General features: G+C 34.9%; 1 protein-coding gene across 13 annotated transcripts in view; it reads left to right on the top strand.

Moving 5' to 3' along the window:
- LOC111550202 (calcium-dependent secretion activator 2) overlaps window positions 1–23882 on the top strand; it is a 565477-nt gene that overhangs the window by 348739 nt on the left and 192856 nt on the right. For all 13 annotated transcript variants that reach the window (XM_026454331.1, XM_026454332.1, XM_026454330.1 and 10 more), the window contains exon 9: window positions 11688–11754. In XM_026454331.1, the coding sequence (XP_026310116.1) occupies window positions 11688–11754 (67 nt within the window). The remainder of the gene's footprint in view (window positions 1–11687; window positions 11755–23882) is intronic.

Genomic DNA, 23882 nt, shown 5'->3' with positions numbered 1-23882 from the left:
CTTCTTAGTTCCTCCAGCCTTGCATCAGAACTCCACAAGCCTCCTTGACTATAGACAAGATTGGTCACAAAGTATAAAGTTGAAGTTCAAGTGACATAGTGTCCATAGAAGAGGCTATTGGGAAGGGAAATCTGTGAAACATGCTAAGTGTTAGGAGGAATTTAGGTACTTTTGTAAATAAGTTACATGAAGATGTTGCTGTAAAGATAGACATAGTTTGTTTACTAAATTTCAGAGCTCTTCCAAAATGTCCTCATTAGCCAAGACCAGAGAGCAGCATACTAGAAGAAGAGGCCTTTCAGGAACCAAACATAGCCCATGGAGATTATGATCAAAATTTTAAAGAAAACTTTTCAAAGATTTTTTTTTTTTTTTTTTTTTTTTTTTTTTTTTTTGAGACAGGGTCTCACTGTGTTGCCCATGCTGGAGTCTAGTGGCACTATCCTGGCTCACCAGAGCCTGTAACCCCTAGGCTCCGATGATCCCTCCACCTCACCTCAGCCTCCTGAGCAGCTGGGACCACAGACACATGGCTAATTTGTTACATTTTTTTGTAGAGATGAGGTTTTCACTATGTTGCCCAGGCTAGTCTCAAGCCCCCGGCTCAATAGTCCACCTACCTCAGCCTTCCTAAGTGCTGGGATTACAGGCGTGAACTACCACACCCAGCCCCAAACATACATTTTTATAGATTTGTAGTAAAACTATGTTAGAAGTGAAGATGGTATTTTAATTATGACTAGGATATTAGTTAATTCCAAACAGAACATAAAACCCCAGTTATATAATTTTATTGCTTAAAGACTCAGTAATCTAGTCCAGTTAATTTCTCAAAGTATGTGCTGGAGAACGTGACTGTTACAGATATTCTATGGAAAACATTCTGTACTTTTGGAGACCACATACACTACTCTCCCCTACCTTTGCACATGTCTCTACAGACTCTTAGAAGTTCTTAATAAATATAGAACTTGCTTAGTTTTTTTTAACTGAGTATTCCTCACATTTATTTGGCATTATTTTTCTTCAGAGTATCTCCTTGTATCCAGATGTTCTAAGACACACACTGTGGAAAACACTGTATCTCAAACTGTCATCTTAATTTTTTTTAGAGTGTATGTAGTTTATAGAATGGACAATTTATGTACATATTTCACGTGAAATTCTGAATATGAAAAAGGGAGACCGATATCTACATTTCCAAAAGAAGGAAACGAAGGCCTAACATATTTGTGTTAATTCAGGATTACCTGTGTTACATGTAATGTTAAATAACATTTGATCTTTGTTATACCTTAGGAGTAGTGCGCCCTAAAAGAGAATGTATTTTTATTAGTCAACATGATATGGTTTGACACATGAAAGCCTTTGCTAAACCTTTTGTTTCTTGCTAAACTACTTACTTTCTAAGGGAGAGGAAAGCTTAATGGAGTATCTCACAAAAATGTCTAGGATTGCATAAGTAAATAATTTCTTTTTAATTGTTGGATGCCTCAGAGCTTTTTTGCCAAGAGATGAAAAATGTCATTTTCTTTGGAATGTGACATAGCGTTACTCTCAGAGACATTCAGATTTTTCACAGTCCCAGTCTTCCTAGAGGATGGAGGAATGGACCTCTCTGCGAGTTTGCCTGGTTGGGGTGGAGGGGGCTACTCAGTAAATTCTTTGGACATTTTTCCCATTTATTTACTTCTGAGGCATTTTATAATCAGCTTGGAAAGCCTACTAATTTTCTTTAACTTTTAGCAAACAGTGAAGCATGTGTAGACAAAAATTTTGAAGGGTATTTAAATTGAGGAAAAACATGAAACCATGCTTTATGAAATATGCCTTCTGTGTTAGAACATATTGAGGTAATGCATATATTAATTAACTTCATTTAGCCATTTCACAATGTACACATATTTCAAAACATGTTGCATACCATAAATATATACAATTTGTTGGTTAATTTTTAAAAATAAAAAGGAATAAAGACCTAACATATTTATACAATCGTATAAATATCAGCACTGATCATGAACCACTTTAAAAAATTTATCAAGGTACTTTTTTTCTGCTAATTGAGATGTAAAAGAATGCCAGTGACCAGTTAGCAAAGAAAAATATCAGAAAACCTGTCTTTGAATAAAATATTTATCTGCACAGTTTGATTTATTTGGGTTGTTTGGCTTATATTTATTGAAAACTACATTGTGTAGAACTACTTAATTATTTTCTAGTTGTTTTATTTCTAGGTGACAGTACATTGACATCTATATTAGAATATACACTTTAATAATGATCAATTGTAAAATGCTGGAGAAGATACGGAGAATGGGAACTCTTATATACTGTTGATGGGAATGTAAACTAGTACAGCCATTATGGAAAACAGCTTGTAAGGTTCTCAGAAAACTAAACATAGAACTATCATGTGATCTAACAATCCCACTAATGTCTGTTTATATATATATAAAAAAAAAACAGAAATCAGTGAATCAAAGGGATACCTGCCCCACCATGTTTATCATAGCATTGTCCTCAGTAGCCAACATATGAAATCCATCAACAAATGAATGGATCAAGAAAATGTAGAACATGTACACAATGGAATACTATGTAGCCATAAAAAAGAATGAAATCTTGTCATTTGCAGCCACATGGGAGCAACTGGAGGTCATTATATAAAGTGAAACAAGCCAGGCATAGAAAGACAGATGGCACATGTTCTCACATGTGAAAGCTAAAAAAGTTGATCCATGGAGATAGAAGTTAGAATGGCCGGGCGCGGTGGCTCAAGCCTGTAATCCCAGCACTTTGGGAGGCCGAGGCGGGTGGATCACGAGGTCAGGAGATCGAGACCACCCTGGCTAACATGGTGAAACCCCGTCTCTACTAAAAAAAAAAAAAAAATACAAAAAACTAGCCGGGCAAGGTGGCGGTGCCTGTAGTCCCAGCTACTCGGGAGGCTGAGGCAGGAGAATGGCATGAACCCAGGAGGCAGAGCTTGCAGTGAGCTGAGATCTGGCCACTGTACTCCAGCCTGGGCGACAGAGCAAGACTCCGTCTCAAAAAAAAAAAAAAAAAAAAGTTAGAATGATAATTACCAGAGGCTGGGAAGGGTGTTGGGGGTGGGGGACAGGGAGGATGAGGCTGAAGAGAGAGATTGGTTAATGTGTTCAATGTGTCACATAGAAAGAATAAGTTCTAGTGTTTAATAGCACAATAGGGTGACTATAGTTAATAATAATTTATTGCATGTTTTTAAATAGCTAGAAGAGAAGATTTGAAATGTTCCCACTACAAAGAAATAAATGTTTGAGGTAATGGAGATCCTATTCTGATTTTACCATTACACATTTTATGCATGTATCAAAATATCACATGTATCCCATAAACATGTACAAATATATGTCAGTAAAATATTTTTTAAATAAAAGGGCCAGATGCGGTGGCTCACACCTGTAATCCTAGTACTTTGGGAGGCTGAGGCAGGCAGGTCACTTGAGCTCAGGATTTCTAGACCAGCCTGAGCAACATGGTGAAACCCCATCTCTACCAAAAATACGAAAATTAGCTGGGCATGGTGACATACGTCTGTCGTCCCAGCTACTCAAGAGGCTGAAGCATGAGAATCTCTTGAATCTGGGAAGTGGAAGTTGCAGTGAGCCAAGATCACACCACTGTACTCCAGCCTGGGCAACAGAGTGAGACTCTGTCTCAAAAATAAATAAAATAAAATGAATTATTTTGCAAAAAGAGAAAGAAAGAAAAAAGAATGATCAACTAGAACTACATCAGCAATTCTTGATGTCTTATTCGAGGGTGGAATGGGGTTTTATGGTCTTATCTGGGCAGTTTGCCTTTATTCATTTTCTAGATTTTGCTATAGCAAGCACATTTTTAGTATAGTTTTATACTATCTTAAACCGTAACTGTTTTAAACAGTTATAGTACTGATAAGAACTGAGGCTTAACTTGGATTTAACTGAGATGAAATTAACAGAAGGTAGAACTCAGGAAAAGGAAGAGGGACAATTCTAAAACATGTGATACCTAATATAAGTGAAGAACTCTATGTTTTTTGCATTTGCTTTCAGGAATCTCCTGTTTATATAGCACATACATTTTAAGTTCTTGCTCAACAATAGGAGTTATTGATTTTTCTTTAGTCATAATTTCTCCCCAAATGTTATGTAATTTTGTTTGATGAGGATCCTTTCCATGCATCCCCACATCTCTTTTACTCTTTCCCATAATAATTCAAGTCCTATAATAACCAACCAGAAAGTATTTACTTCTAAGTTTCTTAATGCCTGGGTCCCGATGTTGTCTCAAATCAGTTTCTTTTTTCATCCTTAGTTGAAACAACCACCCCCTCCCCTCCCCGCCCAAAAAAGTCTTAATCTTGTGGGGTTAAATAAAAGAAAGAATGTAGTGAAAGGAAGATTCCTTTTATGCAAGCAGCAGAGAACTTGTAGGGATGACTGAAAGTGCCTGAGGGCATTTGGTCCCTATTGGTTTTCACTTCAAATGCAGTGGTGCCCACAGATAGCCTGTATTGTTGTCAGTTAAATGGGATCATGAGTGTCTGAAAGGTGTTTGAGAATGAACCGAAAATCATTTTCACAAGTGGATGATTACTTCTGCCACATGTTAACCGAACTCTATCCGAATGGCCCAGATTTTTGAGCCTGCATTAATTGCTCTTTCAACCTTGACTGAGGCTTCTCTTATGAAAGCCCTTTCCAGGACTAAACCACTCTATATATTGATTTTTTTTTTCTTTCTGTATTTTTCCTTGAAAAAATGAAGGCTTGTAGAAGAAAAGGCTTTATCATTCAAAATGTAAATTGGTTGTTGCATTTCTTTGAATAAAGCGCTAGACTCATAAGTGATCCACCAAAATTAATAGTTCTTTTTTTCAGGCTCCAAATAATTCCCATCTTCTGTATACAATTATGTTTTTCAAATATTCATTAGTGATGATTTTTCATCATAAAGTAAAACCATGAACTCTCACAGCATGGACTCAGTGCAAATAAATTGTCATATTCTCATTTCTATTAGAATTGTGTGCCACCACTCTAATTGAAACTAAACTACAATATTTAGTAATGTGTGGAGAATTTTTGTGTGTTGAAGTATTCCTTGAACAATCTTCAAGTTAGAAAGGTTTTGTAAAGTGCTTTTAAAGTGTTTGAGTAAGCAAGTTCTTTATTTCATTTTACTATTTTCTATTTAAAATCTGGCGTAGAGAATATTAGCTATGTCTTTACTATTACTAGAATAATATGGGATCTAGTTCAAACATATTGTGATATGAAGATGGGTTAAATCTCAAGTTTTTAATCAGAAAATGAGTTCTTAAAATGTCATTGACTTTTGTGATTATAAATGTTAGCCAAGAATATATAGTATTTAAAGGAAAATGGCTAAACAGTTAAACTTACTTCTGAGGTTTTTGGCTCAGAAGAAACAAATCAGAATATTACATATGAATGCATTAAAAAAAAACACATGCACACATTCAACTGGGTACTATGTAAAGACAAGCATTTAAAATAGTTTTGTCGTATAAACATTGCAGCATTAATGCTTGAAATTTATTTTTACTAAACTTCATTTTATTCAACAAATCTATTGCCAAGAACAATTTTATTGGTACTAAAATACATATGTTAATGATCAGGAAGTTTTGCTAAAGAAAAGTTGTTGCTCCTACTGTCACAGAACATTCTGATGGATTTCATAAAGACTATTTTTGTTCACAAATGAAAGCTTTTAGAAGTAATTGTGGTGTTGTCTTCCAGCTACCTTATTAATAGTTGACTCTTTTAAAAATCATGTTGACGCCAAAAAGGTTGTATAATTTTTAATGTAGGTACTGAGATACTCTACTGACTATATGTAACTATAGATATAGAAGATTTTTAAAATATACTATTTGCCTTGTTGGTAGTAGCTATTTTGGCTTAAGGACTGGCCATTTCCTTTAAAAAAAGAATCAATTAGGCAAACACCATTTAAAAAACTGTTTTCTGTTGACTTTTTTTCCAAACAGCATAAAATATATTCTACACTTCTAAATCATATATTAAATATATAATCAAAAATTTGAAAGTTTCATTTCTTCATATCTGATATTTGATGATACAATATAACCTAAGAATAGCTGGATTTTTTTTTTTTTTTTTTAAGTCATAGGTGAAAGAAACTGGTATATATTTAGTTGTCTTTGTGCTTTGTTTCCTAGCAATCAGATGTGTGTTTCTTTGGAGCAAATAGTGCCCTCCATTTGGAATAACCCAGAAGAGGGATTAATACTTTATGATTATTGCTATGTTTATACTGACTGATAGAACCAAATGCTTCCAGGCTTTACTCTTGTGTGTTAAATCCGAGCTTTGTGTCAGTGCTTGCTAATTTCTTTGTTACCTAATCCCATGCAAGAAGAAAAGATTTTAAAGTTAAGCAGGCAAATTTTTGTTGTTGTTGTTCAAAGGGAACAACTTCTTAATACCTTGCTTAAGTTGGATGTGTTCATGAAAACAAATACTTTAAATAGTATCTGAGCAGTTATTTTAAAATAATCCAAAACACTCTAGTTACATGAGTATTGTGATGCATTGGAAATAGCTCAATAGAAAAAGTGTTAGAGTTAAATTAGTTTTGGAAATATGTGCTTGTAAAAATGTCATGTACAATGGAATACCTCTTTTAACCCCATTCAAATAATTATTGGATCAAATTTAACTTTGATTAGGGATTCCCTCCACCTCCCCACCAGCCCCACCACCAACCCAGGGCCATAATAGAGTACTGGAGAATGTAGCATAGCCATGAAAACTGATGATATTTGTGTTCTTTTGTTTTTCCATTCATTTCTGATTTAACTAAAAGAATTTGACAAAGATGACAACAAAATATTTAAAACCAAATTCTGTAGGTTGGTGGAAATGAATGTTAAAAAGCCCTCAGACACACACACACACAGAATCTGCGTTCCTCTTTAAGATCAGGTGAAAAAAATTCACAGTATTCGTTAGAAAATGCTTTTCTCATGCTGTGTGATAGATACTTATTTTATTGGATAACATTGTAAATTGTCACATAAAACCCAGTTAAATGTGTGTTCCCAGTTTGGTATTTGACAGGTCTCATTTACATACTCTTAAAAAAAAACTTCTTTGAGTTAATCATACAATCATGAGGAAGCTAGTAATGACTCAGCAGGTTACAAAAGATTGAGGGAGAATACAGCTGCAGCGTAGACCCACTAGCAAATCTCTAGTACACCTAGCCGAGGTACTCTCTGTTCAGCCTGACACACACATTTCTTAGATAATATTTTTCTATATGTTTATTTGGTAGACTCATACTTTATAAAGCAATAAAATGCCAATTGTCCAGCATGCAAATGATAACATTATAAATGGATTTTTTAAGACAAGTTAATAGCTATCAAAGATCTGTTAAATGAATGCCATTTCCATTGTATGCCAAATAAATGGTTATATTTAATTTTATCAGCTGTTCATTTTCCTTTTACAGCATTATGCAGTTGTAATTTATTTTTATAACAGTGACTCTCAGATGCTATGGGATTCTTCCTAATCATTAAAGATCAAGTTATATTTTCTAACTGTTTGAAGTCAACTTGATTTTTGTACGCAGATTCTTTAAAAATTGGCTATAGATATATGTACAGTCTTTCTATATAGAGTAACTCATTTTTCTGTAATTAAGGATACTGGAGCCTGTAAATGTAATGAATAAAATCTATTGCCTAAGTAGAGCATAGTATCAGGTTAAATGTAACTTTCATGTATTTTTCTGAAATAGAACTCCTTTTGGCCTTAGATACCATAAAAAAAAATTATAACCTAACACTGAACATTAAGAAACAACAACAAAGAATAGTAATTCAACAGTAATGCAAGGCATAAGATGGGTTAGGAGAAAATGCTTTTTTAGTTTTGTAGATGTCTTCTAATAGATGGATTATCTGATAGTTACCAAATAGTAAAAAGATTTTTGCTCCATTTTCCTCATTCCCTCCACGTTCCAGGCCTTCTGAGGTAAAAGGATTACCCATCTACAAGGAATTTAGACTACTCTAAATTCCAAAACTTGAGAATGACCTTGGAAACTAGAAAACCCATTTAAGCATGAAAGCTTATAGGATGTCTCCACTGTACTCAAGATAATGAGATAAAGGACTTTATCTTTGGTCTCCGTACCAGAAATACATATGTATAGTAATAATGACCACAATCCCCCAAATATTTAATAATGGTAACTTTTTCTGATTACAAAAGTAAGATGTACCTTTATACATTTGCTGATGGTAACTCAAAATGGTATAGCTAGTTTGGAAAACAATTTGGCAGTTTCTTGTAAAGTTAAACATGTACTTTCAATATGACCCCACAATCCCACTCCTAGATATTTACCCAGGAGAAATGAAGACATGCTTACACAAAAAGACTTGTACACAAGTGTTTATAATAGCTTTATTTATTATATCCAAAGAATTGAAAAGAAATATCCACCAACTAGTGATAAAAACATTCTTGCAAATCCCTACAATGGAATATATTGCTTAGCAATGAAAGGAGTGGGCTTCTGATATTAACTACATACAACAACATGGATGAATCACCAAAGCATTCTACTCAATGAAAGAAGTCAGACAGAAAGGCTATATATTGAATAATTCCAATTATATGTTGTTCTGGAAAAAGAAAAATGATAAGATCAGAAATCAAATGAGGGGTTGCCAGAGCTACGGATGTAAGGAAGTGATTGATCATAAAGGGCATAAGGAGACTTTTGGGGAGGTGGAAATGTTCTATAAGTTGATTGTGGTGGTGGTTACATGACTGTGTCAACACTTACCAAATTAGATTCCTGAAACAGGTAAATTTTACTTTATGTAAACTATACCAATAAACTTTACTCAAACAGTGAAAGGAAGACATGGCCAATGTAGACATAGTGGAAATATAGAAAGGCATAAAGAATAATATGAAATCATCTTTAATTTCACTCACGAGATATTAACTATAAGATTAACATTTTGCATTTTTCTAGATATTTCTCTATGCATATAATATGAACTCGTGTGACTACCTTTTTAAAACATAACATTATAAGAGTTTTCCCATATCATTAGTCCCTCTGTCCCCCTGCTTTCTGTCTTCAAAGTAACCCAACATTTTAAGCAAATTTGTTAATCCATCATTTTGATGATGTTGTAGCTGATTATTATTCTTTATGCAGGACCTTCACTGTCAGCAAGACTGACACTGAGTAGCTTGTGGTGTTGACGGTTTGTGTGTCACTATTTACTTTCACTTGTATATGACCCAGTTGCCCAGCAGTCTGCAAAGTGAGACACTTTGAAAGAGCTGAGAAGCAGGCTGTGGTTACAGGCAAAGGTCATTCCAGATGCTCTCTGTGGCTCCGAGCCAGCTATTTGGTGCATATCTTGCTAGTTCACTTTCATAGAGGGCACCTGTCATGTCCACAGTATCTAGCTCCAGAGGTCATTGCTGTTAACCCTGAAATAAGAGCTTGGGTATGTGCATTTCAAAACAGGAAACTGCAGAGGAAAGACAGAAAGAGAGCAACTAAATACCTGTCACTAGAACCACAGAGAAGAAATTAGAAGCTAGAGCAAAGGTGGAGCAAAGGGTTTTAAGGGGTCCTTGAGAAGAAACAATGAACAGGTAAGAATAAGAGCAGTAATGTCTCAACCAGTCATGAAATGAATTCACATTCCATCCACAAGCACAGATGATGGAATGAATTAAGGGCATATAATAAATGCTAAATAGAAGTTCACCAAACACTTCAGTTAGCTGATGTGCTGAAAGAAAATATATAATTGGTTTGGACCATTTGGGTGATGTTTTACGGTGCAAGAACTTTGTTTTTATTTTGACTTTTAGTGACTCCATGTTTTTTTTCCCCCTGGATTCTGAAAATTTCTGGGAATTTTCAGGGAATTAAGAAGAATACTTAAATCTGCCGTAACTCTACCACTCAGAGATACTATTAGTACTATTTTTGAATTATTTTTACATATTCTTTGACAAGTTCCAAATCATTAACTATGTGTGTGGTTTTGAATCCTACTCTTTTCATATAGTATTACACAATGTGATACTTTCTGTGTTATTAATTTTATCATAAACATAATTTCATTGGCAACATGGTATTTCTCTGTGGATATGCCAGCATGTATTGAATAATTTTACTGCTGCTGGACATTTGTTATCAGTTTCCAATAATATAAACAACACTGTTCTATGTATCCCTACAGCATACACCTTTATATGCACCTCTTTATTACCTTAATTTATTTAGGAATGAAAGAGCATGACTATTTCTATGTATTGACATGTTATCCTACAGAAAGATCATCTCCCAAGATGTTACACTCCCACTAGTAGTGAATGAGTGTGCATTCATTCCCCACACCTTAGCCAACTTCCTTTGTCACTGTTTCTAAAGAGGGGAGGGGGGAAAACAGTATGTTTATTGTGTTTTGCAAAATAGGATTATTTTAATAAGACAGAAACTAAAGATTCAGCCTAAGATTTTAGCTTTAAAAGTTGTGGAAGTCTAAAAATCTTAAGCCCCTAAATAAATAGTTAATAATAATACTTAAAAAAAAAACACTCAGAATTATATATAAATTTAGTCTGAACAGCCTCTGCACTGTGAATCCTTCATTTCAGAATAAAGGATTATGATAAAATATTGAAAAATCTTTCTTTAATTTTAAAATTAGGCCTCTACCTGTCTTATTTTAAACTTCTAGCAATATTTTCCACTTTTGTAGGGAATGTGTTTATAATTTTGTGGCATAATTTTGGAATAGCTCTCCACAACAGGGTCACACTAATTTTTAATTTCTTCTTTTTCCTCCCTGATATTTCAGTATATCACCTGTGTATTCAGTAAGAATAATATTCTCAAATGATTGGCTAATCATTTCAATTCAGCTTACTAAGGTCAATGCAAAGTTAAAGAAAAGCCGTGGTTGCAACTATGTAAAACTACACAATGGCATATTCATTACTATCTGAATTTTGTAATTAAAAAATTTGCAGTGAGATGCTTTCATAGGTCAGGTAAATCCCATAAGGATGGAGCTAGCAGAGACCTTAGAAATCAGCAAATCCATCCTTCCATTTGATAGGTGAGGACATGGAGACTGAGATTGGTGCAGGCACATTTTGGGGTCACCCAGCTGGACAGTGACCCTTCACCCTGGATTCTTGGCTCTGCAGCTGGCTGCTCCTCAGGCCGCACTACTCAGCTCCAGTCACCTGAGAACTGAAGCATTGGTAACTATGTCCTCAATTAATAGCCTTTGTCTCTCCTAAGAATTGCATGTAAGAATAAAATTCCTACTGGTTCTTTGATTATCCTTTCTAACTCCTACTTTGCTCAATTTGTGGTAAGGACTGACAAATTGCTAAGTCACATAAATCAATTCCCTTTTGAGAACCGAGAATAAGCTAACTCATTTTGTAACATAGAAGCTGCATGTTGTCTCACTTTCCTAATGAGCTAAACTTTGCCTTTAGCAGGCTGGTCTCAAAAATAAATACCTATGGAAGAAATATGATTACATGGAAGCACAACATTATTCATCTTCAGTATTCTTTGGCTTTTGTTTTTCTTTCCAGATATCTGTATGCCCTTGGACAGAAGGTTTGGAAAAGATGGAAAAAACGTTACTTTGTTCTAGTTCAGGTTAGTCCTTTTTTCCTGTTAAATAATCACTCTAAGATAGCAGCTGTCAAAATGTGTTTATGTGGGTTATATCTATCAAAATTTACTGTTTTAGAAATTAAAATATGTTTAAGCCACTTTAAATAAAAGCAGTACATTCATTACACTAAATTTTTTAGCTAACACTAAAGTTTTTATGTAAAATAACTGTTTTCCAAGGCAAACAATTTAGTGAAATAAGTGGCATTGTTTTATGCTTTTGTACTCTTTACCCTCTGGCTTAATAGAAGGTAACTGTATTCTTGCATCAGCTTCTGCATTCAGTTTTTTGCAATATCAGATAAAATGTAGCCTCTGGAAAACTCAATTTTATACTAATGGCAGAAAAAGTGTGAAAAAGATAAATAACTTCTGAATATTCTTATAAAGACAGTTTTGACCTTGTAGACCCTCTGAAAAGATCTTGGAGATCTCTGGGATTCCAAGACTATACCTTGAGAACCACTGCATCATTCTATATTTTATATATAAAGCATAATACATATAATCATTCATTTTAATGTAAATATTATATTTGTACTAACTGGCATTTTAATGCAAATATGCTGCCATTTAATGCAAATATGCCACATTTAGTACAAATAAGCCAAAAAAATCACCTGTTCACATAAATATGTTTTTAAGTCAACTTGCCTGGTATATATTTGTTTATGATTGGATTCTGAACATATATTATCAGCAGTTTGGCTGACTCTTCTTTTGTAATCATGAATAACTTTGCTCATAGAACATACTAATTAAGTTAAATTTATATTAAAGAATACCCTTCTAAGTAATAGTCACTGCAGTCCATGATAAATCCAAGCTATTTTGTTCTCAATATATGACAAGGGTATCACTCTTAGAATTCTTAACACAAAACATTCTGTAAAAATCTCATTGATTCCAATGGCACACATTAAACAAGCTTAACTGGACGAGATCAGAATGACATGGTAAAATGCCAAGGAAGGAAAATGATCATTTGCTGTCTTCCAGCGAGTACGTACAGCCATCCATCAATTGCTGGATAAAATTACTTTATTGATGTCCCATGATAGCCTGGTAACTCCATGAAAAGTGTGAAAACTCAGTGAAAAGTAGTTTTATCTACATGGCAAACAGCCAGCCTATTTTTTTTTTCCTAGCTAAAAGGTAATCTCTTCTTACGTGATTAGAACTAATAGTCGGTCAACTTTAATAAAAGATACATACACATGCACACACAGATTTAATTTTTTTATATGGAGCCCTAGCATTTGCTTTGAAAAAGGTTACCTGTTTGGGGTTGTGAGTGATCTATTTTTCAAAAACCTTAAGGCATCTTCTACAGTTTCCACATTTAGTTTCTTACATTGGTGCATGAATTTAAGTGCATTTCCTAAGCAATTTTAATAGATATTTCTGGACACTTATTTATATCTTATGGATATATTTCACTCATATCTAATTCGACAAGGTTGTGTTAGTGACTTGTCTTTATCAAGTTTTTCTAAAGCATTCAGCTGACTTTTCATGGAAACAGCAGCTTCTTTTTCGGTTATTTTATGCATTTATGTAAAATCTCATTTAACTACATAATTTCAATAGCTAATGTTTTTAGCATAAACTAGTTTGGGAACAAACCCAGCTAACTTAGTAAGCATAGATCTTAACTGGTGGAAATAGGTATGAAAGAACATGGGAATGTAACCCAATAACCACAGATGTTTAGTATGTTATTTGCATTAGTCACTGTTTTTTTTTTTTTAATTTTTTATTTTTTATTTGATTGTTTTAACTGATTTTTTGAATATGAAAGTTAGACTTTTGCAGATCAGTCTTAAGAGGTCAAATGATCACCTCATGCTTTTTGCCAGGTAAGGTTCCAAGTAATCCTTTGCCCCTTATCTTATTTTCTAGCATATGATCATAAGACTCAGAAGTTATAAGGCAAATATGTATACTTTGATTATTACTCATAAGAGAGTTTAGAAATGAAGGAAGGAATTGTAATACTTTGAGACTATTAATTGGTGTGTTTTGGGGGGAAGATTAACCATGTCTTTGGGGAGCTAAAAGTGTTTTCTCAATAACAAAAATATGCTTTACATTTTAAAAGAGTTATCTAAGTTAATTCAAAGTAGGCAAACCCATATGTTTCATAATTTAAATTTAAGAAAGTACCACCAAATTATAATGAATTTGAATTTATTCTACCTGAGGTTTCTTCTTAAAATTTGAAGTCATGTTTAAGCATTATATATTTACTTTCCACACATATATGTGCATATATCCACATGCATTCATGCAGAGAATTCCATGCCCAAATGTACTGAGAATCCATGTCAGTATTCTGACAAGTTTTAAACATGAGTGAATCTTCCATTCAATTCCAAATGTAATGGGAAGGCAAATTGAAGGTACACACTTCAAAATCAAGATGGGTATGTATGGAGATTCAATGAGAATGACCCATTGGGAGGAACTGGGTAGTTTTTATTAGTATTTTTAAAGGCAGTTCTGATTTTATCCACACATAGTTTGTAGGTCTATACCTGCAGGCTGCATTATTGAAAGGTGAAGGAATCATTTTCATAGGGAGGACAGTATACCCCTGCTGTGTCTGCCGCTGCCATCGGCAGAATGGTGCTCTGTTGATAATGTGAATCTCATCACCACTTGTGAGTGTGTATTATGAGTGATATCGCTGGAAATCCAACCATCAGCTCAAGAATTTGTACTCATAAAAATTGATTGAGAGTAAGGTTTGGCCAGCTGCAAAGTCATTGTTCAAAGTGAACACTCGAGGAGCCACTGAGGTGAAAAGACTTTTCAAAGACTCTCATGTAAACATTTAAATTGGAGTCAAAAGGTGGGAAAATAAATGATTTGTTATTATTGAGTGTTTATTTGGCTTCTAAGTAAGATCATTTTGGTATCTGTTTATATTCTGATGCCAGTATAGTTATAGTAATAAATAGATCTTAATGTTCTCTAAGAGGCTTCTTTTTTTTAATGAAGGTAAATTTTGGTTCAAGCCAAATTGAAAGAACAGTGATTTTGAAGAATATGCTTGAAATACTACCAGAATTAAACTTGTATATGTTTGTTACTTACTTTTCTTGTGCTTGTTCGGTGTTTTTGTATTAGATTTGGATGACATAATTGGTGTAAAGTACTTAAGATACTTTAATATATTGTAGTTCATTATAATAAAATAATCTGATACCTTTAACACTCTGTATTTGAGATTTGAGCAAATCAATTATTACTTCATTTTATATTCTAATGCCTATTCAAAAATGTATGTCCCAGGTGTTCCATATTCTGTAGTTAAAAAAAAATTCTGAAGCACTCCCCAATTAACATAATTATTGCTATATTAAATCTAATACTCATTAAGCAATTACTCTGTGGCAAGCATTTATGTAAAACATTTGTAATACTTTATCTTATCAGAATAAGCCTATGAGGGTAGGTATTATTATTATACCCATTGTACAGATAAGAAAATAATACAGAGAGGGGTTTTGGAACTTACTCAGGATTGGGCAGTTTAGTAAGTGGTAGAGTCAAGCAAATCCAGTTCTGTCAAACTTCTATTTTCTCTGCCATACTGCTATGATTACATTGATGCTCATAACTACAGTTGATCTGAAGACAAACAGATACATGATAAATCACTATGGATCATTCATTTCATGAAGTACAAAACAGTGTTACTCTATTAGAAAAATGGCCAGGGAGTGATGACATAATGAGGCCTGTGCTCATGAAGGCCACTGACTGTGTGACATCATTGGAAACTGAGTAGACGTCTGTATTGTTTTGGCCCTGTATTAAAGTGTTCACTGCTTGTTGTTGATGTGTCAGAATCATGAGTTGAAGTTGCTGCAAACAACAGCAGGCTATCAAGACATAATGTTAATTACATATCAGCTGAGTTGGCATGGGATGTAAACAGTCAGCCATGCCACAGAGTGATCCATACCTGCTGCAGATGTATGAGAGGCACTCTGTTAGTGAGATGTCATCAAGATCTGCTTTCAACATAAAGAAGTGGCTGCCCATCCTATTGATTTCTGAAATATTCAGCACACATGGGGACCCACTACAGCTGACTCTTCTCACTCACTTGAGAATGAAACTACCACCTGAAGAACGTGAAATTCAGTTATATGCTCCAGGTTTAGTCTGGGACCCTAGCTGATGTTTGCTTATGGCAGTAAGATAAAGTGAAATGAACAGACACATTGTTGCCAAATCAAGAAAATCATGGCATAATGACTTTTTAGCTTTACGCTGTAAATTGAATGAAAATTTACAAACCCAGGACGTGCTCAGTGTAGGATAAAAATCAAACCATGCAATTTTTACGGTAGAAAATGAAAGGCCTCTTTGACACTCCTGCTGGCACTACCACCTTATTCTACTATCCTTTGCAAAAGTATTCAAGTAGCCATTGCTAATAGTGTGGCCTTCCAAACTTGTTTGAAAGGAGTTAGGCACCTTTAATTCATCACTGTGTGAAACACACATCCACTCATTCCTAATGGAATCATTTCATGTATTTTTATTCTATGAGTTGCTTTGTTTCCCCTTTAAAAATATATCCATGAGAAGTTGCCATATCAACATGTAAGTATCTATTTAATGCCAGGTGCCATGAATCCCAGCATGTTAGGAGCCTGAAGCAGGAGAATCACTTGAGGCCAGGAGTTCAAGGCTGCAGTAGGCTATGATTGCACCGCTGCACTCTAGCCTGGGTAACAGAGCAAAACCCTGTCCAAAAAAAAAAAACCTTTTAAGTGAATAAATAAATAACTGGATTCTGTATTATAAATTTACATACTTTTAACAGTCCTCCTTGTTTGAACATTTAAGTTTTTTAAATCAAACAATGCCACTTCGAATGTTGTTTTTGTTGTGGAGGAGAAAAAAGTAATGCCACCATCAATATAGGTATAATTCTTGTATATTAATCTTCATATATATGTGGGAGTATTCTTATAGAAATGAAATAAATTGCTGGCTAAAAATCCACAAAAGTTTACATTTTGTGAGCTTAATTTTTTTGAAAATTATTCTACAAGATTCCATTTCAAATTGCTCTGAGTGTGTACCTGTGTGTATTTCTGTGTATTTGTATGCATTCATATGCATATATATGTCTTTATATCTACAGGTATGTGTATAAAATCTCCTACACAAGTAGTGTGCCTGAATCTGTGCATAGTGGAGAATCTGTAAATATTTGTTAAATAAATGAATATTCCTCCTTTAATTTAGGTTCCTTCCCAAACCTCTATAAGGAATATGAAATTGACTTCTATTTGAACATACTTAAATCAAAACCTAGGTGTCATGTTTGATCCCTCTTTTTTCCTTATCCTCATGGCAGAAAAGATTGCTATTCCATAGCAAAAACAGCATTCCATTTACATCCAGTCATCTCCATCTTCTCTACTATCATAGTAGTTGAAACCATCATCATCTTCACATGGATTCCTACAATGGCATCCTAGCTGTTCTCTCTACTTCCACTTCCATCCTTCTTAACAATCTGTTCTTCACATTGTGAGATGATCTATTTGAAGCATAACTTGCATTAAGACAATTTGCTGCTTAAATCCTTCCAGGAACTCCCTTTGCACTTAGAATAGCTCATAACCATGTCTTAGAGGAGGTCCTAAATATTCTGGCCTCAAGCTTCCTCTTTGAATGGTTATTTCGTGTCACTGAGCTACATCTTGACTTCTAAAACTCTTTCCTCAGATTAATTACAGTGCCAAGAGTAGGAGTTTAGCACCTTCAAGTCACCAGATAGCCCCACTAAAGGCACCTCAAATAAACATATAAACTGGGGTTATTTTTAAGTGTCATTGTTGTGTAAATACACCTTTGGATTAAGTCCCTTACTTTTCTTCCACCTAGATTGTTAGGCCACCCTTAACCCCCTCTATAGAAATTCTGAATATCCTACAGCTTTTATTTTCCTCATGTCTGGCTCATTCCTTCATGTCCATTTAGATATCAGTTCAAATATTGCCTTTTCAAATGTGCCTTTTCCACCCAGGCAACCTGAAGTACCCCTCAGCTCATTCCCTGTCGCATTATTCTGTTTGATATTGTTAGGGGCATTTATCTCCAATTAATTATTTTTTTACATTTATATGTTTATCATTATTTTTGCTATTATCTCTTTACCCCTTCTAGAATGTATGTTCCATGAAAAGAAGGACATTATCTTTCTTTTAGTCTACTTTATCTGTGGAACGTTAAACACTGCCTGGTACATGAGTAAAAACTAAGTATTTGTTAAGTAAATAAATATATGCAAATCTTTCTCAACATTGTTCCGAAAAGAATGACTTTCTCTAATTTGTACACCAAATGCTAAATCTCTTTACACCATTTGGACAAGACAGTTAACAATAAATATTCCTGTCCAGTCTCTCTGGATCTTGAAGATTTATTCATTTTTCATGATTAAATTCAGCTCTGGTTTAGTTTGGTTTTTTAAATAACTCCAGCAGCACCTTTGGCCTCTGCCAAGAACATTTCCAGCTAAGGATTTTTAAAGCCTTAATCTTCACTGAAATTAGATGGTGGCAGTTGCTAAGCTGCCAGCTGTTAACATGATCCCTGCAGTAGGAATACAACATACAAATCTAAATGCTGTGGTCTCTAGAATCCCATAGTTAGCACTTACATGTGTGGACACAGACAGGTGTTGCACAGGTTGGCAATTGAGAACAAAATGGGAGGTTTCATATACCAGATGCAGATACCTTGTGGTACTACAGCAACTTAGGTGTCCTATCAAAAGCAGTAATGCTGAAACCTGATTTCATGCTGTCCCCAGATTAAAGTCTGTTCATATCTCCCAATTCTCAACAAATCCATTCTTTACGGAGTTATTAAGAGTGGATTGGGTAAAAGATATTGAATGTTTGTCATTGCTGTGCTTCCACTGAAGGGATTTTCAATTTCAACCTAGTAAATTATATAAGCTTTGTTTGGAAATACACAAGTAAGCTCATAAATGAAAACAAATACCAGATCAGAATAGGTCAAACCACCTGTTTCTATCTAATTCCCTGGCATGTGGTCACGAGGCAGAGTAGAGGCTGCAAGACTGCCTCTAACTGGGAGCACAGGGAACAGGGTGACCCCTGCTAGTCTTTCAGCAGCATATTTTAACTATTAGCATAAACTGATACAGCTGTGAGTACAACTTCTCCAGATTACCTGTGAACTGGTAACTGGCTAGTAAACCAGCAGCTACAGGTGTTAATACTATTCAGGAACACCTGAATTTACCCTGTGGGTTTGTTCTACTTCTGGCCTTGGGAATGTGATTTATCATGACCTTGCAAAGGGGATGGATAAAAGTAAGATCTCTTGGGGTACTAAAGGAACTAAAAGAAGGATGAAATATGGCGACATTTTATGGAAATAGAACCAGGAATCAGCGAGCCCAAAAGATTGCATTAATAGGTTGTAGCTTCTGGAGTCAATGTATTTGAAAAGCCAGATTGCACCTTTTTCAGTTGTCTCATGGGTCACATTTCCTAATTGTCAGTGACAGCTTTGTTAGTTGTTGGTATTTTATTACTCTTCCATCTGTACTCTTTGCTATCTCTCTAGGCCCAATTATCTGTGACAGAGTCTAGGTCTGTTGGGTGATGTTTTAGATATTAAACAAAATATTAAAGAAGTTAAAAGCTAAAGGCAAATGTTTCAATACTTTGCCATTTAAGTGACCACGCCTCTAGAAATGGAGTGATTCCTCTAAACCTGAAGTTTCTGACTTGTTGATTTTTGTTGTTGTATCTTCAAAGACTTGTTAAATTGGTACTTACAACTTCATATCTTCAGCATGTTAGAAAATAATTGTCTCATTTAAAACTAACTAAAGATACAATACTTATAGCATAAAACGGCAACTTCAAGTTGTACTTCAGGTTATGTGAAGAAAAATGTACATTAATGTGAGCATTTCACCTCACATGCTTTTTGACAACTAATTTATAAGGCTAGATCATAAATAGCAAGTAAATTTTTAATGTTTTTGGTGGGTTACACACATCAAGTCTGTACTCTTTAACACATGACAATATGAACAGGTTGATTATGTAAAGAGCTTTTGAAAGTAATCAACATTTGGTTTTTAAGAAAGCAATAATTTTTAAAAGACATTATAATGTATATTTAAGATAATGTCCATTAGAAATAGACAAATGTAGCATCTAAAACTACATTTAGATATATTATCACTTTTCCTCACTTTTGCAGTTTCTTATAAATTTACATATTCTTCTATGAAGCATCTTCATCAACACAGCAACTATGTTCTTTGTTTGCTGATAAAAATGTGAAAACAGACTGGGCATGGTGACGACACCTATAATCCCAGCTACTTCAGAAACTGAGATTGCTTGAGGCTAGGAGTTTGAGACCAGCCTGGACAATGTAGTGAGACACTGTCTCTCTATATTTTTAAAATTAACTGGGCATGGTGGCATGCACCTGTAGTCCCAGTTACTTGGGAGGCTGAGGTGGGAGGATCAGTTGAGACCAGGAATTTGAGGTTACAGTGAGCTATCAGCGCACCACTGCACTCCAGCCTAGGTGACAGAGTGAGATCCTGTCTCTAAAAAAGAAAAAGAAAAGAAACATCCCCTGAGAGTGGGAAGAAAGGTAAGGGTGGGGAGAGCCAAGTGAGGCCAGGAGACAGAAGTCAGAAACATGGAGCGTCAGCAGCCCTCAGCTCATTCACAGTGTGGAAGCATGTGGTTTGAAGAGAGTTCAATCCCCAAGTCAGTCAGGTGCCCACTGTATTATAGTAACACCTGCATCAGGTACCCAAAATGAAACAATTCTTCTAAGAGTCAAAAAGAATAAAGTGAGAGGAGGACGGTGGCTCCCTGATAACCAAATTAGATTCACTGGGAGACCACTGTGTAACAGGCATGCATTGTGCTAGGCGCTCCCACGTCAGTTTTCTCCAATTCTCTCAAATCCCTGTGAGGTCTATTATTGTTTTCTTATATTACAGAAAAGTGAGATATATAAAACTTAAAATGATTTTTCTAAAGCCTTGTCAAAAATAAGTATGAAAGAATAAGGATAAGTAAGTAATTGAGGGGATAAAATGAAAGTGGAATTTGCATTTGACATGGCAGATTCATCTGTTAAACCTGGTTTATCTTCCCTTCACTTCCAGTTGAAATGCCTTAATATGATTGTCTTCAGAGAGGCCTTTCTGACCACACTATTGAAAACAGAATACTTTAAAAGTCTCTTTCCTCTGCTTTGTTTTCCTGCAAAACAATTCACCACCCAAAATTATTTTCAGTAGCTCCTTAATTGTAATTCACTTATCTTCTCCATTCTCACTGTGTGAGATGGCTTTCTCCCCCAAATTCTGAGGCACTGTTGTTTACCCAAAGCCTGGAAGAATTCACTGTAGATGCATGATAAATATTTGGTGGATGAATAAGTGCACGGATGAATAAGTGCACGGCTGAATGAATGAGAGGGGTAAAAAAGTACCCATAAGAACACAAGGGGATATACAGAGGTTATAAATACACAAGAAACTAAATTCAGTAATTTACTATTTTGTTTAGTATGACTAATCCACAGAACTCAAAAGACATCAAGGAAGGAGTATATCTCTGTAAAAGACAATGTAGGAAAGAGCAATCATATTAGTCTTTAACTGTTTTGCCAATATGTCCCTTAAAATAATTTTATACAACTCTAGATCCTCCTGAGTCTTTCATCATGAGTTTGAATAGTTGCAGTGGATACCAGTTTCTAAGATAAAACCACTAAATCGTTCAGCAACATGTTCAATAGAATCTAAATACTTTTGTGATTTTATATCTACTTGCAATCATTGAAAATTTTATTGGCCGTACACAGTGGCTCATGCCTGTAATCCCAGCATTTGGGGAGGCCAAGGTGGGCAGATCACGAGGTCAGGAGTTCAAGACCAGGTGGCCAGCCTGGTGAAACCCCATCTCTACCAAAAATACAAAAATTAGCCAGTCAGGCATGGTGGCACGTGCCTGTAATCCCAGCTACTCGTGAGACTGAGGCAGGAGAATTGCTTGAACCCAAGAGGCGGAGGTTGCAGTGAGCCGAGATCATGCCACTGCACTCCAGCCTGGGTGACAGAGTGAGACCCTGTCTCAAAAAAAAAAAGAAATTTAGTTTTTTTCTCCTCGAAGTCTTATTTCTATTGTGCTTTCCCAGCAGAATATTATTCTTATGAAATAAGTGTTATGGCTCAAAATCTTGATCACTCTATCATGCTTCTCTACAATTAAAAAAGTCTATAAAACTGGACTTAAAAAAAAAGTTTCTATAACCAAAAAGCCCCCCAAAAAAAGAAAAAATACACAATTCACATTGCTGAATGTATTTAAAGGACTTGACATTTGAGAGATAAATGAGTATGACTTCTTCAGAAATGTGAAACTTAAGATATAGAAGAATTAGAATAGTAATAAAAAAATATATAGTTTATTTTACTCTTGTAAAATATTTTTGCAACTCAATTAAACATGAAAAATAATTCCTGAAATAGGTTATAGAAATATAATTAAGTAGTTATTACAAAATGTGAATCCTAAACTCTAGAGTTTGTCAAAATAATGAATGGAACAATAAAACAGGTTCTATTCCTCATGTTATATAGAGCCAGTGAAAAAATTATTTTTTCAATAAATAGAGAAAATATGGGTTATGTCTTTTAAATTTTTAAAGAAACTATTATAATATAAAAATTAAATGCTAAGAAAACTTTAATTACCAAATAATAGAAGATAAAGAGGACAAAAAAGCGAGACAAAATATATTAGTTCTTATTATAAATAAGTTAAATGGACCTGTTAACAGATTCTCAGAATGAAATAATAATCTAAAGGGATGACAATATTAATTTCAGAATGAAATTTAAGAGAAAAATTAAGCACCTCCAAAGATTACAATTTTATGTTAAGGATATTAACAATTACTATAAAACAAATGATGGTGATTTATTGAACACATACCTGAGAAAAGAGAAATAATAAAGGTGTAATGCCTTGAATTATTTGCTATTCAGTTCAGTTTTCTCTTTCTCCAACACCTTTAGTGATTTTTGATCATAGATTCAGTGCTATCTGAAACAATAACTTTGCCAGAAATTAAGAAGCAGTTGTCTTGCTATTCAGGAATACGGTTGTTTTTAAGTTTCAGAATGAGAATGTATAAAATAATATGCTATATTGAAAAGAATCTCCATTGAACTACTGAGAGTTGTGTTGTAGACTCAAGGTGACCTTTTTTTTTTTTTTTTTTTTGAAGCGGAGTCTTACTCTGTCAACCAGGCTGGGGTGCAGTGGTGGTGCGATCTCAGCTCACTGCAACCTCCACCCACCAGGTTCAAGCAATTCTCCTGTCTTAGCCTCCTGAGTAGCTGGGACTACAGGTGTGTGCCACCACGCCCAGCTAATTTTTTGTATTTTTAGTAGAGATGGGGTTTCACTACCGGGTCTATGATACATTTTCTTTGGTGTTAGCCAGGATGGTCTCGATCTCCTGATCTTGTGATCCACCTGGCTCGGCCTCCAAAGCACTGGGATTACAGGCGTGAATCACCATGCCCGGCCAAGGTGACCCTTTTTATCTGGGTGACCTTGGAAAGTTACTTCCCTCATCAATGAAACCTGAAGTTTAGACCACAATGTCAAGAGCCCAGACCTTGTGTCTCAATGCTAGTGTGAGAGAATTACTCGGAGTATAATATTTCATTTTCTTTTCAATGAAGCTTGGTTCTTTAACTACTTATGATTTAGTGAGTTTTGAATCCTCTAAACATCATAGTTTTAAATTTCCAAATGTAATATCTTCAAATCCTTGCTACATACTCAAAATCTATAATTCTGTCACATGTAATAGTGATTTTTTGTTTTTGAGACAGAGTTCACTCTGTCACCCAGACTGGAGTTCGGTGGTGCCATCATGACTCACTGCCACCTTGAATCCCTGGACTTAAGTGATCCTCCCACCTTATCCTCCCAAGTAGCTGGGACTACAGGCATACGCCATCATGCCTAGCTGATTTTTTTTTT

Source organism: Piliocolobus tephrosceles, unplaced genomic scaffold, assembly GCF_002776525.5.
Source record: "Piliocolobus tephrosceles isolate RC106 unplaced genomic scaffold, ASM277652v3 unscaffolded_40, whole genome shotgun sequence".
Taxonomy (NCBI): Eukaryota; Metazoa; Chordata; class Mammalia; order Primates; family Cercopithecidae; genus Piliocolobus; species Piliocolobus tephrosceles.
The sequence above is the reverse complement of the archived record's forward strand: the minus strand, read 5'-3'. Positions and strand labels throughout refer to the sequence as shown.